General features: G+C 40.0%; 1 protein-coding gene across 1 annotated transcript in view; it reads right to left on the bottom strand.

Moving 5' to 3' along the window:
• Window positions 1-25984, bottom strand: part of Ubr3 (Ubr3 ubiquitin ligase) — a 150521-nt gene that overhangs the window by 46771 nt on the left and 77766 nt on the right. The window contains 9 exon segments of the mRNA XM_069302505.1: window positions 636-791; window positions 1273-1499; window positions 1944-2123; window positions 5488-5716; window positions 6574-6707; window positions 8432-8558; window positions 13125-13254; window positions 16770-16898; window positions 20033-20127. Coding sequence (XP_069158606.1) covers window positions 636-791; window positions 1273-1499; window positions 1944-2123; window positions 5488-5716; window positions 6574-6707; window positions 8432-8558; window positions 13125-13254; window positions 16770-16898; window positions 20033-20127 — 1407 coding nt within the window.

Genomic DNA, 25984 nt, shown 5'->3' with positions numbered 1-25984 from the left:
ATTTGAAAAAGCTTAATTTACATTCTCTAGAAAGGCAAAGAGTTAGGGGTGACGTGACATAAGTGTACAAGTGGATGAATGGACATAACATGGGAGATATTACTAAGATATTACATATATCAACACATAATAGAACAAGAAACAATAGATATCAATTGGACAAGTATAGATTTTGAAAGATCTGGATAAATATGGGTTTGGAAACTGGTGTAGATTTGTTGAACACATTACCAAGTAACATAACAGATGTAGGATTCCTTGATTGTTTCAAGTGTAGATTAGACACATATATGAGTGAGTTTGGGTGGATATAAATAGAAGCAAGGTGCACAACATCACAAACCTTTCCACTATTAACTATCTCAATTGTACTGGAATAGAATGACTGCAAATTTTTCAGACACGAGTGGCCTTTAGTAAAATGTGACGTTTATTAATCTATGTTTTTCAAGATGAAGATAAAGACTGAAGCATTTGCAATTACTGACTTGAGCAATTTCCCCACAATAGAAGTTAAGCTAATTAGCAGATAGTTTGATGCAAGTGATTTATCTCCTTTCTTGAAAATTGATACCATCTTGCCTGTAATCCAAGAGGATGAACCATGATAAGATGCAGGTGAAGGAGGGTATTACCTGTAGTCTAAGAGGATGAACCATAATAAGATGCAAGAGGTCTAGTGGAGGCAGCACTTCATCCAGCTGGGCACCCTGAGCCTTGACAGCCTGGCACATGAACACTGAATAATACCGATGTAGTGGCAGGTGAAATGACACCTGGTACGGGTCCCCCTATAAAAATAAAAGCACTTAATTACAAGTACCCACACAATTGAGCATATAAAATGAGAAATTACAAAATCACCCAAATCCTAAAAGGATATAAAAATAAATGAGTAGCCTAAAGAGTTAGGATCTCAGTATAATGGAATCTTACAAATTTAGAACAATCTGACTAACAGAATTATTTGAAAATTTGGAATAGGGAACTAAACTTTCAAGCATATGTAAAATATTCAGAAAAATGTAGCACCATTCCTGGGATTTGCCAAATGTCTTTTAAATTTACAGTAAAAGTGTGGCCTGGAGACTGGAGATATAAAGGCACCATGTACTAACAACAATGAGGCTGGGCCCAGTGAGTAACTCATCACTACTCATACACAAGCAAGCGCAAGCAAGCACTAATACAAATAAATAAACCAAAATTAAATATATTATACACCTTCTCATTCTATGTATAATTAGTGAATAAAATATAATATATGCATACCAGATCAGAATGTGAAAACCCAACTGCAGTAAACCAGTTGTTAAGGGCATGAAGGCATTCTTTAAGCACAGAAAACGTGTAGTGTCGAGTCTCAGAGTCGCGCAGGTGAGACACAAGAGCCCACATGGGAGATGCAGATGCTTCCAGTTCTGCACTGAATGCTGCATAATATGTCTGTGGCTCAAATTCAACATGCTGTGTCATCTCACGTACATTGACATTCATCCCTGTAAAGGAAAACAATTACAATATAATATTTCCCTTCAAATTTTAATTAATGTAGCAGTAGGTACAACAATGGTTACAATGTCATTGCACAGATGAACAATTATCAAAAGTTGTCACAATGTATGTGATCGCTCTCAAAATGTACTATGTTTTCAATGATTTCTTGTTTACAATTCTGGCAGCTGTTCTTAAAGTTTCCTAGCATTGCATATATTAAAGTTATTTTCATATATGCATCTGGAAATGTGTGTGTATATAAAAACAGACAAGTGCACATGCACCGCACAAGAATGCAAACTGCAATTTTCTATTAAACAGCGAGAGAATACTTGAGCTTTTAAATAATCTGAAGATCCAAATAATATTTCTCTATTCTAAGTTATTAGCTTTTATTTCCAACTATTCATCTAAATTTTATAATTTCTGTAATTCAAATTGCTTACCTTGGAACATTGATAAAAAAGAGAACCATTCTTGAATGAGCCTTGGATCACTCATGAACTTGACAGCAATTGGCTTATGTGAAAGAACATTATTAAGATCAGACACTAGTGGCCAATAGCAGTGATTCTTCATAACATGGTCAGCACAGTTGACAACCCTATGAGAATTCCGAAGCTTATCTGTGTGAGAGAAAATTATGTCAGCTCTTAAAAACTTATGAATACAGTACAACTGATCAGCTTTAATGTTAAAACACATACCATATGTGATGACATCCAAGGTGTCACCACCAGCAAAGGTACCTTTTAAATAGCCTGTGAAGTATGATCTATGTTGTCTCGCAGTGTCATCCACATTAACAAATATAATGTTTGTGAAGAAGTTAAGAGAACCAAGCACATTATGATTGACGTAGATGGGTAATAGGGCCCACTCCCATTTGGGTTAACCCACTATTTGGCTTAAATATATTTCTTACAAAGAATATCCAAAACTCAACAAATTAAATAAATTTTGGGGCTACTCCTAACGCTGATTCAGTTACTCTTGTCGCTTACTCAGCTACTCCCGCTGCTTTCTGGGCCACTCCCACTGTTTACTTGAAAACAGTCTGTATAACCTTTAACCCAGATTTACATTAGATGAAAAAAAAGCATTGAATGTAATGAAATGCCATTTTCTGGGTGAGACCCGGAGGTTCCCCGGAGCTTATCCAGGCTGATATGCTAATGTCAGACTTTGGCATCCGTCATGTGTATGGAGTTCTATGGGCCTACCGGGGACCACGAGCCAGAACCTGGCCCCCTCAGAGAGGCAAGGGGAGCAATGGCTTATAGAAACCCCCGTGTGGTTGGAAGCATTTTATGTCTGCCATCGACCGGGTCAGGCATCCAGCAAGGTAAGCGTCCCAAAACAAACCCCTATTCTGGTGAAAATTGCTACCACAAGCCGAACAAGTGGATAGAACTCCTCTAAAAGAAACGAGCAAACGATCATGACGTCACACATCGCCGCGCCGCTGTCTGTGCAGCTACCCCCTCCCCGGGATGGGGAAGGGGGAGCCCCAGACCTACCGCGCCGACTATCTACCATCAGTTCTTCGGCTGATGCTAGAGGCTAAGGTCGTGGGCTCCAGCTCCGGTCGTTGTTTCAGCACTAAACCTAGAGTGTGGTGACTGTCTTCTAGGTGGTGCATGAGCCGGGAGTGTTTCTCCAGTACTCGGGCTGCATGTGCCTAGGGTTTCCTTCCCTAGGTGCCCTGTAAGTACTGCCCTTGGGTAGTACTCACAAGGGCCCAAGACATTTCAACACTCACCTTCTTAATATGTCAAGTAATACAAGCCAACCTCTCTTGGCATTCATGAGGGAACTTGGTAAAAACCTTCAAAGGGAACATGACCAACCAATCTATTATTCTTATGTCAATGTATGTACAGTAGCATCCAACAGCCTAGTTAGAAGGCAAAGTCAGAGGCAAGGGAGGCTTCTCATTCCTGGGGTTAACCTTGTCATATATCTCTGTGAATGTTAAACCCTTTCATCCATTTATATGCTTCAGCATACACAACTGGACACTTAAATTTTCAAGGCTGTGTAACGTATATGAAATAAAAAGGAAAGAAATAATAATGAAGTAATATGTGAGGGTTTGGGGTGAGAGAGGCAGAGAGGTAGAAGGGAGGTGGGAGGTGTAAGGGAGGGAAGGAGTCTGGGAGTAGCGAGGAGTGGGGGTCAGGTGAAAGGGAAAGTTTGAAAAGAAAGGAGGGAGGGACTGAGAACACAGTAGAAAGTAAAAGTACAAGGTAGAAAGAAGTAGAAAGGGCTGCCCTCATCCATTCTAGTTCATTACATACAAGACAAGGAATGGAACTTGTCTGTACTCTAGGCTGTTATCAATTGTTTAGCATGTATCAAATGTATCTGCTGTACGCATGTACTCATACTCTTTAAGCCAGTAAACTCAGAGTGCTCTACACTCTAGCTTGCAATATATCAGAAAATCCAACATCTTGGGAACAAAATTAAAGTCACTTAAAAATAATAAATTAATCAATTATATATTTAACATAATAAGTATCATAATTCAAGCAATTTAACTTAATGCTCACTATGTCAAGATTAATATACAATGTGAGTCCTTGACCAAGAATTTGAGAACACCACGGCTGTCTGCCCCTGAAATCACACAACAGGTGTGCCTCCAGTTGGGGAGACACCCAGATTTGTCACCTTACAGTTCAACTCGCCAAGTGTTTGAGCCTAAGATGGATAGAGGGGGGGGTGGAGGGGGTTGACAGGCAGAGTCCCCCTGTCCAACCTCTCTGTCTGCTCTGTTCTCTGCTAATCCTCTATGCTCATGAATGTACAGTTCCCTGGATATTTATGGGGAAGCTGGGAGCTGAACCCCGCCCACTAAGTAGACAGCCTCAGGCCATCTACCTACCACGCCTTACACAGTGGCTTGTTTGAATAACACACCTGGCTACAATTATCAGCTTAGCAGAAGCAAAGTCAATTCACACAACCTGACCCCTGGTCAACTTGTGGTCATTAACACTAGAGGTATAATTTTTTTAATTACTAAGGACAGACAGTCTGACGCCTCAAATATCTTGTCTGACTGACTCGTGTACTATGTACTATAGTTATATTTTATTTTGCATAGTACACCTTTATGGTGTTACAGCTGAGAGATGATTGTTTACAATCACAGAATGCATTTTTTGTATGAAGTGAACAAATGACTTTCCACACTGGTGGAAAGGGGCAATGGTTGCTGAGTGGACAGCACACTGTATATGTAATCCTGTGGACGATTCCCGGCGCCAGAGAGAAACAAAATGGGCAGAGTTTCTTTCACCCTGATGCTCCTGTTACCTAGCAGTAAATAGGCATCTGGGAGTTAGACACCTGTTACAGGCTGCTTTCTGGGGGGGGTGTTTGGGAAAAAAAATAGTAGTTAGTAACAGTTTATTGAATGACAGTTGAGAGGCAGGCCGAAAGAGCAGAGCTCAACCCCCACAAGCACAACTAGGTGAATACATTAAATTATGATTTTGTTTCCAATGACAAGTGTTAAAAATCTTATCTTAAGGGTCAAGTGGCTGCAGCTTTACTTTAGTTAAGAAAGGATTTAAGAAAGATTGTAAGATGTATAAGGCATACAAAGACTGAGAAAACATGATAAAATTAACAACAATTTTCTGGAAAATGCTTACCTATCAGTGACTATGGGGGAGAGATTTAGCTCTGGTGCCACACCTCATACCTAGATACACCTGGAGCACCACTTACCTTAATCACCCTTTAAGTTTTCATCATATGCTTTTTTAAAGTTGTGCAACTGATTTTGACATTATTTTCCTTCTATGCATTCCACTATCCGACCCCCAGTAATGAGCAAGTTTAGAGTTGGTGAAGCAATATTAAATGCTGTGCAGAATTTTTATGCTATTAAAGGGTGTAGCAGAAGAATTTTACAAATTCAAATAACAATAAATTGAAATACATATATACTAAAATCTAATTTGAAAGTAAACTTACCATGTAGAGTTGATGGCACACATATGGATTTCATCATATTTTTCAAACTAACTATCATCACATGTAGTAGATGGAACGAGTCTGTCATACGGTACGCCAAGTCTTGATCGGAGAACAACTGAACAGACACGTGTACAACACGGTTACTTAAGGTTTCAGAGTCTGTACTTTGCACTAACATAACAGAGATTCGACTGTAGTGTTGCACAAATGCCCTGGCAAAAGCATCCTGAAATATAAAACACATTTTTAATCATTAATAATGCAAAAAATCCAATGTTAACCAAAGAGTTAGGCAAGCATTACAGATTAGGGATAATTCTTAAGGTATCTAAATCAGAAGTTGAGGATGAATAGCTTTTTAGAAATTACATTTATTTCATGTTCAATAGGGTAAAGATGATTCAGGTACCTTTGAATAACTTTGGATATATAACAACTTTAATCCATGAAATAAGATTAACACAAAAATATTCTTTATGGAATATGTATTCTTGATATTTCTGGCATTACAGAAAGTTGACCAGCCAAGTCTGTGCATGATGTTACCCATGTGACCAGAAAGTTGACCAGCCAAGTCTGTGCATGATATTACCCATGTGACCAGAAAGTTGACCAGCCAAGTCTGTGCATGATGTTACCCATGTGACCAGAAAGTTGACCAGCCAAGTCTGTGCATGATGTTACCCATGTGACCAGAAAGTTGACCAGCCAAGTCTGTGCATGATGTTACCCATAGTGACCAGAAAGTTGACCAGCCAAGTCTGTGCATGATAGTTACCCATGTGACCAGAAATAATCTTACCTTATGGACCAACTAAGCATAAGAATTTCCACAAGTATATGGTGCAGATATATAATAATTTTTGTTAAATTTCTTTATACATTAATTCAACAGTAAATACACACACAAACTTGAATATATGAATTAATGCAAAATAATATAAATACTCTAGGATATATGAACATTTGAGGGTATCCCAAATTATTTGCAATACTTGTGTGAGCATACAGTACTGCAAGTCATAATCTGCTGTGGAAGAAAAAGAAATTAAATTACCAATAATAAACATGTAGAATCCTTACCTCATACTCAGTGTCAGGTAGCATATTCAATAGTAAACAAACAAGTTTTTGTGGAAACTCAAATTTTACAGTCCAAAAAACAATTTCATCTAAAAAAGTCTTGTGTATAAGTGGTCCGTTTAGAGTCGCAACATCTGAAACAGAACATGAAGTCAATTAAAATTTATATCTTGAACTTGAAAAATACTTATTTATGTGGCTACCACAAAATTTCATTAAAAATTATAAGGTATCCCTCTAAGAATACTTAACACTAATACTACTTAATCTCATTAGAGCAATTGAGGTAGACATTTCTAATCTATCAATATATTATAATCCTTCCTCTCTTCTCTATCCCCAGCACCAAGCCACACTCATGCACACTCAAAACACTCCTAAAATTCAAAGATACACAACATCAAACCCACTACAGACATAGTGGGTTTACAGACATAATATAATTTTGACCAACTAAATGCGTCTAGAGATGATGTAACAAAAACTGCTCAGACTTGCAGAAATAAAAGTCAGGTCATATTACCACAGAGAATAAGTAATTGACTGTCAGCCAAGAGGCAGTGGGAACATACCTAATAAGTGGCAGAGGAGCCAAACTCAGATATTAGGATCCAGCTCTTAAGCAACATTCCAGCTTTACAGCAGAAATAATAAGTCCTGCCAAGTCTAATAAGCATAGAAGTGGGAACAAGATGCGTTTGCTCATCCCAGGGAACTATGAAATACATCCTCAAACCTCAGATTGGTGACCAGGCCAGATTGGACCTATGCCCAAAAAGGGTTAATGCAAAATCGAACAAAACCTTTCAATCCATCATCAGACTGCACATCCTCCTTCCTCCTCCTTGGAGGAGAAGGACCAGCCTAATGAAAAGACCCCCTAAACCAGCATATAATGGGAGGGAAGACTGGAGCTATCCACAAACAATGTTTCTGACTCACCCTGAAACGAAAACCAAGCTTCACCAAAGAAAGGAAGGGTCGAGGGCTACACATCTCCAGGTCAAACATCTCAGCAGATGGTCCTCTAAATATCAGCCTCCCCCATAAAGCAGTTGAAAAGGTGCTTTTCCTACAAGGTAAACAGAAGACGACAGGTCAATTCTTATAGTAAACACGTAAGTCATCCAAAACTTCCGACTTCAGCATTAGATGATAGCAAGCGAGTATTATTCTGCAGAGCTTTCCAGCCGTCCAAACCTTTGAGAAGAAATGTTGTCTAAGCTAACTTATCCAGGCAATGTAGGAAGAACCCCACACCAGATAAGCCAGACAACCAGGAAAACAGAATTCTTACAGGGAAGGGGGGGGGGGGGGAAAGAGTACAAATGACTATTCACAATTTTTTATCCCCCCTCCCCAAATAGTAAACACACACACACACACACACAACTGGTAGATGGTTGGAACAAACTAAGAGAGGTGGTGGTGGAGGCCAAAACCATCAGTAGTTTCAAAGTGTTTAATGACAGTACTGGGAAGACAGAACACCACAAGCATAGCTCTCATCCTCATCCTCTACACAAGCACCAAGTCTACATATAACAGTTTGCAATCTTCTTGATTCTTTAGTTTCCAAATTATTTTGGCATCATTAGCAAATACAGTACTCATTTAGTTGGATATTCATTTGGACAAATTATTTATATACTGTACACTAAAAACCTAAGTGGGGATAGCACCAATCCTTAGAGGCATTGCAACTGAAAACTTTCATTAGATTTCCCACTACTGTTATAGTCAGTGACGGCACTCTCACCAAACTAGCTTCAAGTGCCTGAAGCAAAATAAAACGTTATAGCAAGTCTTGTGCAAAATATTTAAATAAATCTTAATTCACATATTTAGGTGAACTTACCTTGATATCCTGGAGGCACTTCCCCAAAGGGTATACTGTTAAGAGCATCTTCATACAACTTCCTGCTCTGAGTTTGATATTCTGTATTCGAATGATTAGATAACGACCGAGTCAATTCGGAATAAACCTGAAATGTAATACTTAAGGTAAGAATGCTAATCAGTTACAGGCAGGTAGTAGATTTTGTTGTTTGACATATATATATATACTATTCTGCATAGAAATCTATACTTTAACTAAAGTATATAGTGTATTTAAATATGAAAAAAATAGCGTTGAATGTAATGAAACGCCATTTTCTGGGTGAGCCCTGGAGGCTCCCCAGAGCTATCCAGGCTAAATGGATATGTGTAACTTTCTAGCATCAGTCAATGTGCACGGAGTATTTGCTGACCAGAGACCATGAGCCAGAACCTGGCCCTCTCAAGAGTGTCACAAGAAGCAATGGTCTATAGAAACCCCCGTGTGATTGGGGAGCATTCTACGTCTGCCATCAACCAAATCTGGCACTCAGAAAGGCAGGCGCCCAAAAACAAATCCCTATTCTGGTGAAACTATTGCTACTGAAAGCCGAACGAGTGGACAGAACTCCCTAAAAAAAAATTAGCAAACAAGCATGACGTCATCATGTCGCCGCACTGCTGTCTGAGCAACCTCCCCCCCCCGGAGGGGGTAGGGGAGCCCAGACCCCCACGCCAGCAATCCACCTTTCAGTTCTTAGGCTGGATCCAGAAATACGCAAAAACACCACCGATCGGTCTTTACATCTTTTAGTATGTGTAAGGAATCTTTCAGGACCCTGTATACCACTTATGTAAGACCAATCCTGGAGTATGCAGCTCCAGCCTGGAGACCATACCTAGTTAAACACAAGACAAAGTTAGAGAAGATCCAGCGGTATGCCACCAGGCTCGTCCCGGAACTGAGAGGAATGAGCTACAAGGAAAGGCTAAAGGAGCTGAACCTCACATCCCTGGAAAACATAAGAGTAAGGGGAGGCATGATAACCACCTACAAAATTCTCAGGGGAATTGACAAGGTGGACAAAGACAAACTCTTCAGCACGGGAGGGACACGAACAAGGGGACAGGTGGAAACTTAGTACCCAGATGAGCCACAGAGACGTTAGAAAGAATTTTTTCAGTGTCAGAGTTAATAAATGGAATGCGCTAGGAAGTGATGTGGTGGAGGCTGACTCCATACACAGTTTCAAATGTAGATATGATAGAGCCCAGAAGGCTCAGGAATCTGTACACCAGTTGATTGACAGTTGAGAGGCGGGACCAAAGAGCCAAAGCTATACCCCTGCAAGCACAATTAGGTGAGTACTTGCACAAAGCGTGAGGGGACTCGAGGGTCACATCCATTGGACAATGGAGCCCCCGTGGGGTTTCCCAGGGTTCCTTTGCCTTATTAACAAGCTAAGGGAAGCCCAAGCAGGGTACTGCAAACCGGCGTCCAAAACTACCGAACAAGCTGCAAAAAGCTGAACCCCCTGGAACGTGTCCACTCACAGAGGCCTAGCAAGGGGTACCACCAACCACACAAAAACTGAGAATAGATATAATTTTAGATACATACACCCCAACACAGAAGGGGCAACCACCAAGGCAGACACCAACCTCACCAGGCAGAAAAACAAAAACAAAAGCAAAACCCCGGAAGAGGACAAGGTACCCAGGTGGAACAGAGCCGGTCCCTGCAAGAGGTGAAAACTAGCCGAGCAGTACCCCGTGCCCCTACCAGTGACAAAAACTACCCCCTACCCAGAGGCAAACCCGGGCAACAAAGAACCCGGTTGACTCAAAGGGTTAGCAAGTACCGAGCAGTAAAAGACACAGCGGGGGTAGATCCCGAGGCGACTTGTGGAAGGTGGCCCCAAGCCCCAAGGGTAGTACTTACAGGGGACCTAGGTTAAGTAGCCCAAGGCACATGCAGCCCAAGTACCGAAGAATATTACTCCTGGCTCGCACACCGCCAGTAGAGATAGCCCATGCCACAAGGCACAGAACCTGAGACAAATTGCAGGAGCCAGAGGCACAAGACCACACCAGTTACACAGCAGCCTGAGAACTGAAAGGTGGATCGCCGACATGGGGGGTCTGGGGCTTCCCCCTCCCAGGGAGGGGTTGCACAGACAGCGGCGCGGCGACATGACGACGTCATCCTTGTTTGATAATTTTAGTTTGGGAAATTCTGTCCACTCGTTCAGCTTTCAGTTATCTTGAGATGATTTCGGGGCTTTAGTGTCCCCGCAGACCGGTCCTCGACCAGGCCTCCACCCCCAAGAAGCAGCCCGTGACAGCTGACTAACTCCCAGGTACCCATTTACTGCTAGGTAAGAGGGGCATCAGGGTGAAAAAACTACCCATCATTTTTCCCCGGAGCACGGGATCGATCCCGGGACCACAAAATCATACGTCCAGTGTTCTGTCCACTCAGCCACCGGCTACCCAAGCAACATTGCTCCGGTAACAATAGTTTCACCAGAATAGGAGTTTGTTTTGGGGCACCTACCTTTCTGGGTGCCAGATCTGGTCAATGGCAGACATAGAATGCTCCCAACCACACGGGGGTTTCTATGGGCCACTGTGCCTTCAAGCCTCCCTTGAGGGGGGCCAGGTTCTGGTTCATAGTCCCCGGTAGACAACAACAACGTGCACATTGACTGATGCCAGAAAGTTATGCATATCCATTCAGCCTGGATAGCTCCGGGAAGCCAACGAGGCTGCCCCCAGAAAAAAAACATTCTTTTAGGACACCCATATTTATTTGTTTAAACAATGCTTCCACTCAGTATATTGCATTTATTAGTAGCCATTGTACATATGTTTACTTTCCAGTTTCCCTCATATACTGTCATGTCTATCTGGAAAAATGACATGAAAATTCTGAAAATTTTTGTGTTTTATCACATTAAGGAAATTCACCACATTATCAAGGAAATTTCTGTACTGTATTTCCTTCATAATGTGGTGAAACATTAAAACATTCAACATTTTCATTTCATTTTCCTAGTGGATACTTATGCATAACCGAATCACGTGTTTTTTGTCATTATTCTTGCATATACATGTACTGTCATGTGTGAGGACAGCTTTTACAAGGACATGACCAAATAATATCTTGAGGTTATCGTGAGATGATTTCGAGGCTCTTTTTTAGTGTCCCAGCAGCGCGGTCCTCGACCAGGCCTCCACCCCCAGGAAGCAGCCCGTGACAGTTGACTAACACCCAGGTACCTATTTTACTGCTAGGTAACAGGGGCATAGGGTGAAAGAAACTCTGCCCAGTGTTTCTCGCCGGTGCCTGGGATCGAACCCAGGACCACAGGATCACAAGTCCAGTATGCTGTCCGCTCGGCTGACCAGCTCCCTAGCCAGTCTGACTATCACCCACCAGTGTAGAGAGGTCTTTTCAAATGCTTGTGCCAGGTCATTAATGAGAAAAGGGAAAGATTATAGATTTCTCTATTGAGCCTTGATTGACTTCTTAAGAAGTTCATTCATTTATAATTATACAAACAAAAATTCAAGCAATATGCTACCTCAGTAAATCAGGCAAACACTTATACCTTAAGCATACCTGGAGACTGTTTCAGGAGTTCTTCTACTCCCCAAGTAAAAGAACTCGGAGTATTAACTACTTAAGTTAATTGTTAATTGGCTGCCTGGTCACTGCCTTAGACCACCACCAGATGTCAACACAACCGAGATAATCTTAGCAACCACTTCCACCTTCATAGTACAAAATTAACACTTTCGCGCACACTGCGTTCTGAAAAAAACTTACCGTATGTGCTTTCGGCGTTTCGCGCGCCTACACTGTAAGACCGAAAAAGTATACACTCTTTTGACTGTCCTGACAATAATTGAAGGCGAACGTATTTAAATTTGGTATCACTGTGTTCGCAATAAAATTGTCTATAAGAACATACCTATAAAATGCCGCCAAAGCATAAGGACTATCAACACCAAATAAAAAACTATTCAGATCACTCGCCGAGAGCGCCAAACAGCAACAAAATGTTTCCACTCTCTTAATGGTTGCGAAGCCTACAGTTGTCCTACATCGCTAATTATGGTATCATTGGAATCGCAATAAAATTCTCTACACGGACATATGCATATAAATATAGATTCAATGACGTAGCCCACCCAAAACAGTGTGGGAAGTGGCCGAAGTGTTACCCGCGGCGGCATATCGGCGAAACTCACTTTGAAAAGTGTATATTCAATTCACTGTCCTGACATTATTTTTCGATGTATGTATTTCATTTTTGTTCCAATGCGTTCGCAATAGAATGTTCTATAAGAACATAAGTATTAAAGGTCATATAAGGATGCGTTCGACCGGCAACATATATATAAACTACGTCGATTATACTCGTCGTGTCAATAATACAATTGTTTTACCACGATGATTCACTGCCACGCCGTTCTCTTTAATAAGCTGTTCGGCTATTAGAAAAAACGTAAATTTCATGGCAAACATTTGTAAACTATTCCCAAGTTGATCGGATAATAAATGGAATTTATACAAATATTTTTTCGCCGGACTACACACGTAGTCTGTTATGTGGAAACGTAAGAAAATTTGGTGACGACCCTAGAAATCATCAAATGCGGGAAAGTGTTAAGATAATTATAAAATAGTACAGTATAGAACAATTTGAAAATGCTAGAAAACTTACATTCGGATTGCACAATGACTTTGTCATTGTTTTTCTCATTGCAGCTCCAAGACGACTGAGGTCCTGAAGAAGATCTAGAAATAAAGAAGACTCGTCCATAGCCACTGAAATCTGGTTTAATGACTCCAAACTGAAAAAAATGAATAGAAATTGTATCAAGTTTTATAACAAGACTCACAATAACTGTGGGAAAACTTCCCACATTACATAAATTCTTGAACACAACATGCAGTATAAAATTAATGCAGTTTTTGTTTTAATCAAATCAAAGTAAATTAAATTAATTGGCCCTAAAGAGAGGGCATACGTGACAAATTTGCTCAAGAAAATGAGGAATATTAAATGTATTGCCACATAACCTAAAATCATCTCACAATCAAAATTTAATTACTTACAGTATTACAACTCTAAAGGCACCAGTCTGAGGACTGAGTGTATTAAAATTGATTCTCTAAATTAAATAAAATTATGAATTATCTAATAAACTAAAAAAAAAAAAAACCCTCCAGAAATTAGTAAAAAGAAGTTGAGGACGGAGTTCCCCGTTAGTGAAGGAGGACGTGTTTAGTTGACATTTCACAAATACAGTAGTTAACTTCTACATTGGTTTGGGAGTGTTCGACAACCACATTACTACACGCCATCTCCCATGATATGTATCTTTCCTGTGATGTTACATTTATTGTACATGAGCACATTGCATGTATAAATCCATCATTTGTTAAGACGTATGAGCCCACCAAAATCCTGGTGAGCATCTCATAATGTAAATATTAAATATTTAACCATAAAACAGCATACATAAGAACATAAGAATCAAGGTAACTGCAGAAGGCCTATTGGCCCATATGAAGCAACTCCTATTTATATCCACCCAAACTTACTCATATATATATACATGTTTAACCTAAGCTTGAAACAATCAAGGAATCCTACTTCTATTATGTTATGTGGTAACTGGTTCCACAAAACAACAACCCCATTAATGAACCAATATTTACCCAGGTCTTTCCTAGATCTAAACTTATCCAATTTATACCCATTGTTGTGTGTTCTATTATGTGTTGATACTTTTAATACCCTATTAACATCCCCTTTGTTATGCCCATTAATCCACTTGTATACCTCTATCATATCACCCCTAATTCTTCACCTTTCTAGAGAATGTAAATTAGGCTTTGTCAATCTCTCTTCAATATGAAAGGTTTCCAATTTGCGGGATTAACTTTGTCATACTTCGCTGGACACTTTCTAGTGAATTTATATCCATTCTATAGTATGGCGACCAAAACTGAACTGTATAATCTAAATGGGGCCTAACAAGAGTTGCTTCGTTGCTTTTAGGGGAACCAACGAAGAGCAACGAACCGCAGGTCCCTCAAAGTGCTCAGAAAGTAAAGGAAGTACCTAAGCAAATTTTGGTTTGAGAGAGATTCCCAAGTGAGGTATTTCGATAGAAGTTTTTGTGCCAGAGATAGGTGAACAGGTTAAGGGTTTGCTATCTGGGAGCTGGAATTGGTGATATTGTTAACAACATGAATGATATTATGGCTCGAAATGAGAACAAACCCATTATTTGTATCAGTGCAGGTGGAAATGTTGGACAAGTTAGGAGTGAGGCACCGATACAGAGGTTTAAGACAGCCATAGAATTAGTTAGGAGCAAGGGAGGAATCCCGATCATGTCGTATTCTTCCAAGAAAGAGAGTTGGAAATGAATGGTTGTCGCCACCATTCTCCTCCCACTATACTGTTTTTGCTTTTATATACAGACGTTATATATAAGTATCTGCATGTTTTGTTTACCATAGCAAACAACTAAGCTGGTATAGTGAGTCCAGACAGTAAAAGGTGGTCGCACAGAGTCAGCAGACAACGCTACCTCCCTGCCCACCAAGATTACTCCTCCCACTACAGCGCTAATTATCACAACAATCCTGCTATTATCAGAATCCTGGTCATTTTTATCACAGTCGGGGGTCTTCTGTAATATCATTGCTAAATAATAGCATGCAAATGTATATTATGTCATTTTTAGGCAATGCTGTGGTCACAAGCTGAACAGCAGTGCTGTGAGCTTATGTTGCGTGCATCAGGCTTGGTAGCTCACTCAATACTGAGGCCCCTCACACCCGGGAATTTGACCCACGGTTTTAAAAAAAAAATGGCGTAAGTTTACAAGAGCCCTGATGAAGGTGTGGTGAACCCTGTGTATCCGTAGGCCGTTTAAATCTTGCGTAGTACTCCAATGCATCATATGATGTAGAGCGCAAGTTACTGCAAGTCGCCGAACACAGCATATGATGTGTTGCGCAGTTAAAGGGCTAATTGACTGATTGGGTCAGCAAAACAAGACAAGAAAGGATGGGTAGACTGCAAGAATGATTATATTGTATTCAGTTCCTCTCAAAAAACTAATACCAACAATGGGGAAGCAGACAAGGATAACAAGAAAACACTGTGGTGGGTATGGGAGTACTTGACAAGAGAGGAAACAGAGGGTTATAATCAGAGAGGATAAATCAGGCTGGAGAGGAATGGAAAATGGTATTTCACAGAGCTCTGCCCAAGTACCATTATTCTTACTAATTTCTGTAAATGACCTCCCAGAGGGAGCAAGTTTGTACATGTTGATGTTTGCAGCTAATGCTAAGTTAACAAAGAAGAATGGAAGAGGACTGTAGAACTGCAAGAAGACCTTGACAAGCTTCAGGGGGCAGGCACACAAATGGCTGCTGGAATTCAATCCAAGTGTAAGGTAATGAAAATGGGTAAGGGAAAGAGACCCGTATTTAACTACACCATAAAAGGAAAGGAAGTTACAAGACAATAAAAGAAAAAGACCTGAGAGTAGACATAATCCCAACACTAACACCACAAGCTCATGTGAACAGGATAACATAAGCAGCATATGGGAAGTTAGCAAACATGAGAACATCATTTAAGAATCTAAATATGGAGGCTTTAAGTTCATACCTATGTGAGACCATTACTTTATCTCATACAAGATCCTGAGGGGAATAGACAAAGTGGACAAAGGAAGCACATTTACATTAAGAGTAGTTAGGACAAATGGACATCAATGGAAGCTGGAGAGACAGTTGAGTTGTATGGATGTAAGGAAACTCTCATTCCCTGTACGAGTGGTCAGCAAGTGGAATGCATTGAAGGAAGAGGTTGTTGAAGCCAATTCTATGCACAACTAAGAAAATATAATATTAAATTTTTAATGTTGAGAGCAGTAATTAGTGCACAAGGTGTAAACAGCTAAGAGGCAGGGCATAAAGAGAGAGATCCCACTCCCCAATAGTTACCGAGAGGTAAGCATTCATGCATTTTCTCTAACCCATCACACCACCATTTTTATGAACTGTATATATTGTTCTGCTCTTCCCTGCCAAGATACTGGTTGTCTGCCTTTTCCTTATGATCCTCTTATTTTACACATTAATATCCTTCTCATTAAAAGTTTTGTTCTACTAACATGTCTATAGAACCAAAGTTCAAAGGTCTTCACAGACTCCACATCTCTCGTATACTTCCTCATTGTTATATTCTACATACAGTACCTTGCAATTTAACTTTTTTAATTATATTTATGATCCCATCAGAAGGACTAACATGCAGGTACAGTTTATGCCTTACCTGTGTTCTCGACAATGTTGTATAAAGCGTAGAAAAATTCTAGGCATAAGCGCGTCAGCAATTGCTAAAAGGTCTGGTGGGACTTCTGGCTTGTTTAATTGTGCTTGTGACCCATGTCGATGACAAAACCTGCACCAAGAGGAAGATGCATACGTTAATCATACAACAATTAACTCTTAGGCTGCTAACAAACTTAAGCATTTTTTGGTAGTTCTGAATACTTTCTTAACCATGCTTATAAAGAATGAGGTGGTAGCAATGAGGAAAGCCGACTTCTGCTTTAGAATTCTTCATACTAACAACAACAAACATCTCCTCGAGGTTACCTTGAGGTCACCTTAAGATGATTTCAGGGCTTAGTGTCCCCGAGGCCTGGTCCTCGACCAGGCCTCCTCATTCCTGGACTGGTAAACCAGGTTGTTGGATGCAGCTGCTTGCAGCCTGATGAATGAATCACAGCCTGGTTGATCAGGTATCCTTTGGAGGTGCTTATCCAATTCTCTCTTGAACACTGTGAGGGGTCGGCCAGTTATGCCCCTTATGTGTAGTGGAAGTGTTGAACAGCCTCAGGCTTCTGATGTTGAGAGAGTTCTTTCTCGGAGTACCTGGTGCACCTCTGCTCTTCAACGGCGGTATTCTGCACATCCTGCCATGCCTCCTGGTCTCCTGTGATGTTATTTCTGTGTGCAGGTTTGGGACCAGCCCCTCTCACTGTTTTCCACTTGTAAATTATTATGTATCTCTCCCTGCCTGCTCTCGAGAGAATACAGATTTAGGCATTTTAGTCAGTCCCAATAGTTTTGATGATTAACTAAGCAGATTCTAGCAGTAAAGAATCTCTGCATGCTCTCCAAGTCAGCAATTTCTCTAGGTTTCAAAGGGGCTGTCATTGTGCAACAGTATTCCACTCTAAAGAGCACTAGCATCTTGAGAAGTTATCATCATTGGTATACCATCTCTAGTGTGATCTAGTTCTTGTTATCCAACCTATCATTTTTCAGGCAGATGCGATGGCTACTTTATTCTGTTCTTAACTGGAGCAAGCACAGTACCATGAGGGACTGAGCTCTTCACAGTTGATGGTCCAGATTTTATTTTGTTGACTATTTCACATTGGGTTCTGTTAGTCAGGGAAATGAAGATCCATCTGCCTATTTTTCCGATAATTCGTTTTCAACGCATTTTGTGAGCAATAACACCATGGTTACATAAGTCGAAGGCTTTAGCAAAATCTGTGTATATTACATCAGCGTTTTGTTTGTCTTGCATGGCATCTAATGCTATGTCATAGTGGTCCAACAACTGTGACAGGCAAGAGCACCCTGTTCTGAAGCCATGTTGTCCAGGGTTATGGAGATGATGTGATTCCATGTATTGTGTGATCTTACTTCTTAGCACTCTTTCAAAGATTTTTATGATGTGTTATGTTAATGCTATCGGTCTGTAATTTTTTGCCTCTACCTTATTACCTCCTTTATGGAGTGGTGCTATCTCTGCTTTTTAGAATGTCAGGGATAACACCAGTACCTAGGCTCTGTCTCCAAATAATGCGAAGGGCCTACGATAGTTTTTTTACACTTCTTGATGAATATAGAGTTCCAAGAATCAGGGCCTGGTGCAGAGTGCACAGGCATACTATCTATGGTTTCTTCAATATCCAGTGGGGATAGGGTGACATTTGATATATGATTGGATATTGGTATCATATCCATGAAAAATTCCTTTGGCTCATTTCTTTGTTGTCATCAGTGAACATTCCATTTCCCTTTTGCAGGGGCCCGATACTAGATGTGGATTTTTATCTTGATTTTGCATAGGAGAAAAAATTTCGGATTTCTATTTCACTCATGGCCTTTTGCTCTCTTTGCCTCTCCTGGATTTTGTATGATTCTTGTAGCTTTAGTTCAATCGTTTCTACTGTATTTCTCTACCTAGCTTTCTTCGCCGTTCTTGAGATAGGGTGTGACTCAAGTTGTTCTGCAATTCAATTTGTTTGCCTATAGAGGCAACGTCGTTCCCGTTCCAGTCTGCATCTCTTCCTCTTTTTTCTTAGGGATATGCCATTTGAGCATATTTCTAGTGCTACCGAGCATATTTTTTCCAGGCACTGGTTCAGGCTTGCATTTTCTAGTTCTTCCCAGCTTATATCTGTGAGGTCTTTGTTAATTTGCTCCCAGTTTATCTGTTTATTATTGAAACTGAATTTGCTGAATTCTCCTTCACTGGGATTCGGGACTGGTTTTGCAGGTCTATTCCCTATGCATGTCAGAACTTCAATTGTGATCTGAGTAACAGGTATTTGTAATCACTGTGTTCCAGATCAATTCATCATTATTAGTGAAAATGAGATCCAGCATGTTCTCCTTTCCTAATTGGTTCTACTATTTGCTGGTTTAAGGCAAATCTGTCGCACATCCATATTTGCATGCGACTGTTCATTTAGGCACCTTCACGGTTATCTCTCTGATATAACTATTAGCTAGGGGCTTCCATTTCAGGTGCCGTAGGTTGAAGTCCTCAAGCAGGATGATGATTGTGGCTGGATTTGTGAGGTTTTCTAAGCAATGATCTAGTTTCATTAGTTGGTCTTTGAACTGCTGAGGATTTGCCTCCGGTGACTAATATACAAGAACAATAACTACATTTAGGCTCTCTATTTTGATCATCAGGACTTCCACCATATCATTTGTGGTGTTTAGCAGCTCAGTGCAGATTGTGTCTTTGATGTACAGGCTGACCCCACCCTGTAGCATGTGTTTCCTGTCACATCTAAAAAGATAGTACTCTGAAATCCATATTTCACCATCATGGTAGTCCTTTGTGTGGGTTTCCATTAAGGCTGCAAACAATGCATTTGCCTCATGTAGGAGGCCAGCTATGAACTTTGTTAGATTTGCCTCTTTTTATACCCAGAATGTGGGTAAATAAAAATGATGTTATCACGTTTGTGGAAGTGCTGGATGCTTTACTTGGTGTAAATATCCGAGACTCTGGTAGAAAGGCCACTATGTTTGTGTCCTCTCTAGCATTTGACCAAGTTGGTGGTAGAGTCTGGTCCAGTTATGTTTACCTCAAAAGAAGTGCATATGGAAAAACACTCCCATATAATAAAAAGTAATTTAATTCAACAGTTTAAGGATTATGACTAAAGTACAATATTTACAAATAAAATATATCCAGTATTAGGTATAATCACATTCACATTACTGTATACTGATCAAGACAATAAATACGTATAACAACTATATGGCACTCTCACATACCCCGATTCCTTCATGACAGCCGAGTTGCCACAGTCACAGGCTCCACCAGCCTGCGAGCGGAACATATTAAAGTCATGGCCCTCGTGGTCCCCTTCCTGTAAAATATAGTATAGTATTAAATGATAAAATAGACGCATTCAAAAAATAATTATATGAATTAAACAATGTGGTGTGTAGAAATAAAGACAACAGAGAAAAATTGAACAAGATGTAGTTACCTTGTTCCAATTTCTCTAAATAGCTTAATGTACCTAATTTAAAAAAAACAAATAGCAAAAAATAGATTTTTTTTTGTACAAACAGACTTTACTGATTAAATTCCATAGTGAGTGTACACTATACTATTTATCAATGGAGAATATTAGATTTGTTGATATCCCTAATGCATGTCCCTGTGATCACATGATTAGTAAGACTGTGTGCTAGTAGTCTGTAGACAGACAGACATCACAACCTGACAGATCCAGAACCTCCTTCAGAAACCTAAGTTCTCTCTTCAAGGCCTCTTTTTGTTCCAGCAATGTTACTTATATTTGCTCATAGATAAAGTGATGGCCCACTAATATTCACACAATTTTCTGATAATGCTCATGGCACCTTGTACATTTTTGTTGGGTTTATTCTATAATTTCTACCATAACTCACTTTCAGAATATAATATGAGTGCAGTACTGTATTTTGAAGCTGTCAATAACTAATAATTTTCCTTCCTTATTTTGGTGTTATCATTGAAGAACAACACAGAACAGTGGGTTGTACTGTATTTGTCTACATCTATTGTGAAGATAAAATACGTGTAATGGTTGGTGTAAACAGAGTGCCTTAAAAGACTGAGCTCCATACGATACGCAGACTGGAATTTGGTTTGTTTTTTGTCACTATCATGTTTATTAATACTGTACTTTACTTGTAGGAGTACAGTAGCAAATCTACAATAATAGCCAAACAATAATGTAAGACCTGCAGTAACATAAGTGAGAAAATAGGAAGTAATTTCGTGTGCCTACCATCAGATGAAATTACTGTACTGCACTTACACAGCATGTTAACTCAACTACCATTACTCACTTAATCGACATTGTTAAGAATCATTTTCTTCCATATCGTTCACTCCATTATGTTGTTATTTCACTGTGCAGATTAGGGATCTAGCCCACCAGTATTTTCCACGTGTACATTATTTGATATCTCTCCCGTCATGATTCTAGTGAGTACATTCGGAGAGCTTTGAGACGATCCCAATAATTTAGATGATTAGATACTGTACCTGAGAACATGGAATTTATCACTGTTAAACACCATGTTATTTTCTACTGCCCAGTCAAAAACTTTACTAATATCTGCTTGTAGTTTTTTCAATGTCTTTCAGCAGAGGTAATTTTCATGCTGATTTTTGTGTCATCTGCAAAGGATGATACGAAGCTGTGCCTTGTATTTGAGTCTCTATCTGATATGAGAATAAGGAAAAGCATTGGTGCAAGGACTGTACTTTGAGATACTGAGCTTTTAACTGCACTTGGACTCTATTTTATATGGTTGACTTTATGTTCTGTTCGACAGAAAACTGATTATCCAGCGTCCTCATTTACTGGTTATTCCTATTGACCTCATTTTGTGTGCTATCACTCCATACCTTGAAGTTACCTTGAAGTGTTTCCGGGGCTTAGCGTCCCCGCAGCCTGGTCAGTGATCAGGCATCCTTGTTGCTGGACTGGTCAACCAAGCTGTTAGACGCGGCTGCTCGCAGCCTGACGTATAAAACACAGCCTGGTTGATTAAGTATCTTTTGGAGGTGCTTATCCAGTTCTCTCTTGAACACTGTGTGGGGTCGGCCAATTATGCCCCTTATGTGTAGTGGAAACGTTTTGAACAGCCTCGGGCCTCTGATGTTGAGAGAGAGTTCTCTCAGAGTACCTGTTGCACCTCTGCTTTTCAACAGCAGTATTCTGCACATCCTGCTATGCCTCCTGGTCTCATGTGACGTTATTTCTGTGTACAGGTTTGGGACCAGCCCCTCTAATATTTTCCATGTATAAATTATTATGTATCTCTCCCACCTGCGCTCAAGAGAATACAGATTTAGGCTCTAGTTGGTCCCAGTAGTTTAAATGTTTTACCGAGTGGATTCTAGCAGTAAAGGATCTCTGCATGCTCTCCAGGTCAGTAATTTCTCCAGCTTTGAAAGGGGCTGTCATTGTGCAGCAGTACTCCACTCTAGAGAGCACTAGCGTTTTGAAAAGTATCATCGTCGGTGTGCCATCTCTAATGTCAAAGGTTCTTGTTAACCAACATGTCATTTTTCTTGCAGTTGTGACAGCTGCTTTATTGTGTTCTTTGAAGGTAAGGTCTTCCGACATGAGTACACCCAGGTCCTTTACATTGCCTTTTCGTTCTATGTTATGATTTGACTAAGTTTTGTACGTGGTTTCCGTTTTTATATTTTCATTTTTTCCGTAGCTCATGAGCTGGAACTTATCTTCGTTAAACACCATATTATTTTCTATAGCCCATACAAAGACCCAGTTTACATCTGATTGGAGGTTTGCAGTGTCCTCTATGTTGTCTACTCTCATGAAAATCCTAGTGTCATCTGCAAAGATTCATACAGTACTATAGATTGTGTCCTTGTCTATGTCTGATATGAGGATGAGAAAAAGTACTGTAGCAAGCACAGTACCCTGAGGGACTGAGCTCTTCATGGATGATGGACCGGATTTTATTTTGACGACTATTACACATAGGATTCTGTTAGTCAGGAAATTGTAAATCCATCTGCCTATTTTTCCAGTAATTCCTTTTGAACGCATTTTATGTGCAATAACACCATGGTCAAATTTGTCAAAAGGCTCTGACAAATAGACAAGACATTCTCCATGGTCACATTTATCGAATGAATTTGAAAAATCTGTGTATACTGTACTACATATGCATTCTGTTTTTCTTCTAATGCCTCAGTGATTTTGTCATAGTGGTCAAGTAGCTGTGAGAGGCATAATCTTCCCGCTCTAAATCCATGTTGGCCTGGATTGTGGAGTTCATTAGTTTCCATGAAACTAGTGACCTGTCTCCTGATCTCACTCTCAAATACTTTTATTATGTGGGATGTTAGTGCAACTGGTCTATAATTCTTTGACAATGCTTTGCTCCCTTCCCTGTGTAGAGGGGCTATGTCTGCTGCTTTAAGCGCATCTGGTATCTCACCCATGTCCAAGCTCTTCCTCCATACTATACTGAGTGCCTGTGCTACTGGCACTTGGCATTTCTTTATAAATATTGGTTTCCATGAGTCTGGACCAGGGGCTGAGTGCATGGGCATATTGTCAATTTCTCTTTCAAAATCTGCCATGCTTGTGTTTATATAAGTTATATTTACAGGAATTTGGATATTACGCATAAAGAAGTTGTCTGGATCTTCCACTTTCATGCTGTTTATCGGAGTGCTAAACATGTCCTCATACAGCTTTTTTAGGATTTCACTAATTCCTTTGTCATCCTCCGTGTATGAACCTTTGTAACAAACTAGGCTGTTGTAAGAATTATTCCAGAAGGTTCCAGAAGTTAGAGTAGGGACCTGACCTCTCAACAACGCCCAGGACCCCAGGGAAATTCGCGGTGGAAATAACCGACGCTTTGTTCATAAGCTGCGTATAATGAACCATCCTATAGTATTCAGTAATTTAGAGAAATTAGCCTTTATTCATTTTGCATTAAAATTGTATTGTATAATAGTACTGGATACAATATCAAGAGTATTCTAATTATTGAGTTTAAGTCACCATCAGTGACGTCACGAATCAGATCTAACTTGTAAGGCGGAGTGACCGGCGGTCATAGGTCAGCAGGGTTGACAGGTCTACTATTTCTTAAAGTTCAATTATCCATTTTTGGGGGATCGGGAACAGCTTTGCCGTTAGATGTTTGTGTAATTTAATTTCAGTAAAAGAATTCAACCAGTCTGGATCAATTCAGTACAAACAGAGGTTAATTGTTATAACTTAAACCTTGCTAGTAACTTGGTGAAACTTTGACTAGGCGGAAGGTTACAATGCTCTGTCTGGGGTAGACGAGACAAGGGAGAGATCAGTGTGGAAACAGGAGCAGCTGGGAGAGGTCAAACATCTTACCTCTCCCCGAGACCAGCCCAACATCTTTAGCTGGTAAAACATAGAGGTATAGTTGCTATTGTTATGTATAGAAATAGTCTCATTTGCCATTCAGGTCAAGTAGGGAGTGTTAAAGTGACAGGGAGTGAACATATTTAGATTTTTGTTTTAGTTTTTCTTTTAATAAATTAAATTTGTTAATATTTTGCATTTTATTATTTCCATGTATTTTATGTGTATACTTGTCCTGGTCACGTGGTCCACACGAGGCAGAGTTGGATTGGGCGCCGATTCTAACATCGATTCTAACATCGAATCATTCCCGTGTAATTAATTTCACACTCTTAAGTTTCCACGGTCATTGAGTGGGGATCAAGCCCCAAGGTTGATTAATTAGCGTGATCGATCCAGACCTCGATCATTGCTCTGTGTTGCTGGTCTGGTGGTGGCAGCGTAGAGGCGACTCTAGGGTTTTGCTCGGAGCCTAGGTCACGTCATACAGGGTGTAGAATCCTAAGTCGGTCAATCGTCTTAGGACCACGTGGCGTGGAGTTGGCTTTGGTAAAAGTTTTGGAGTCCCTTGGTAGAGAATAAAAAGTAAGAATACGGGTAGAGGGAGTAGAAGGTAGAGAAGTAGTGAGAGGAACCCTAACCCGTGTTACACCTTCACTACTATGAATAGGTCCAAAACTGGCAGTGGTTTTTGCTTTTGATTTCGCATATGTGAAGAAATACTTTGGGTTTTTCTTTATTTCTTGAATTGCTTTTTGTTCTAGTTGCCTGTCTTCAATTTGATATGAATGCTTCAGTCACTGTTCGATTTCTCCAATCTCCCTGTTTAACCACTGCACTGCAAAAAGTGCCTTTAGGCGCTCTGAGAGTTGTGCTATTTTTTTTAATTAGGCTATATTTTAATTTTTTAATGTTTTCATTACTCTGTGTTTTGAAATGGAAATACTGTACTGTAGTTGTGTTTGGAAACATTTTGACATTATCCGAATACTATTTATAAAAACAAAAATATGTCTTTGACAATTGCACTAAAATATTTTTGCCGAAACCAGGTGCGCAGTCCAGTGGTTAAATTATTCCTTTTTTGTATGAAAAATCGTGTCTGCTTGAGCATTTCCGTTAATTTTTTCCTTCTTTTGTAGTGTCGTCTGCGTTCTCTTTCTACGTTGGACCTCTTTCAGGCTTTCCTCAAAGGAACATGTTTCAGACAGACTTTATATGCTTCAGAAGTCAGTAACCCTTATAATAACTCTTGAATAACCCTTCTCGCTTGTTGTTTCTCTAGGGCCTACTACCGTTATTAATGTTAGTTTGGACTTCAATGAGCTTGTGGTCCGAGTACGTAGTGTCTGAGACAGAAATGTGTCTGATGAGCTCATCATTGTTCGTAAATATCAGGTCCAGCATGTTTTCGTTCCTAGTTGGTTCTGTAATCTGCTGATTGAGCGAGAATTTGTCACAGAACCTCAGTAGTTCTCTGACCTGTAGTTGGTCTTCATCCCTTCTATTTCCAAAGAATATTTCACACGGTCCATGTGTGGAAATAAATGTTATGAGCATCTTGCAAGTTGAATTCTTTGCTCAAAGCCACATGTGGAAGTGAAAGAACATAGAAGTGAGACCACCTGAGGAGCTGCCTGAGCGAATGAGTTATGAGTGCATGTATAAAGCCGGCCATTGTAAGTACAGCAAGTACAGTACAACACCGATTTGAACCTTAGCAATCTGTATTTTTCTCTCTGCATGCAGATCTACCAATAGTCTCTTTCAGCTAATACCTACAACAGATGAGGTGTTGAGATACAACAAACTGTTGGTAAATACCTGACTTCCCTGT

Source organism: Procambarus clarkii, chromosome 48 (assembly GCF_040958095.1).
Source record: "Procambarus clarkii isolate CNS0578487 chromosome 48, FALCON_Pclarkii_2.0, whole genome shotgun sequence".
NCBI classification, from domain to species: domain Eukaryota; kingdom Metazoa; phylum Arthropoda; class Malacostraca; order Decapoda; family Cambaridae; genus Procambarus; species Procambarus clarkii.
The sequence above is the reverse complement of the archived record's forward strand: the minus strand, read 5'-3'. Positions and strand labels throughout refer to the sequence as shown.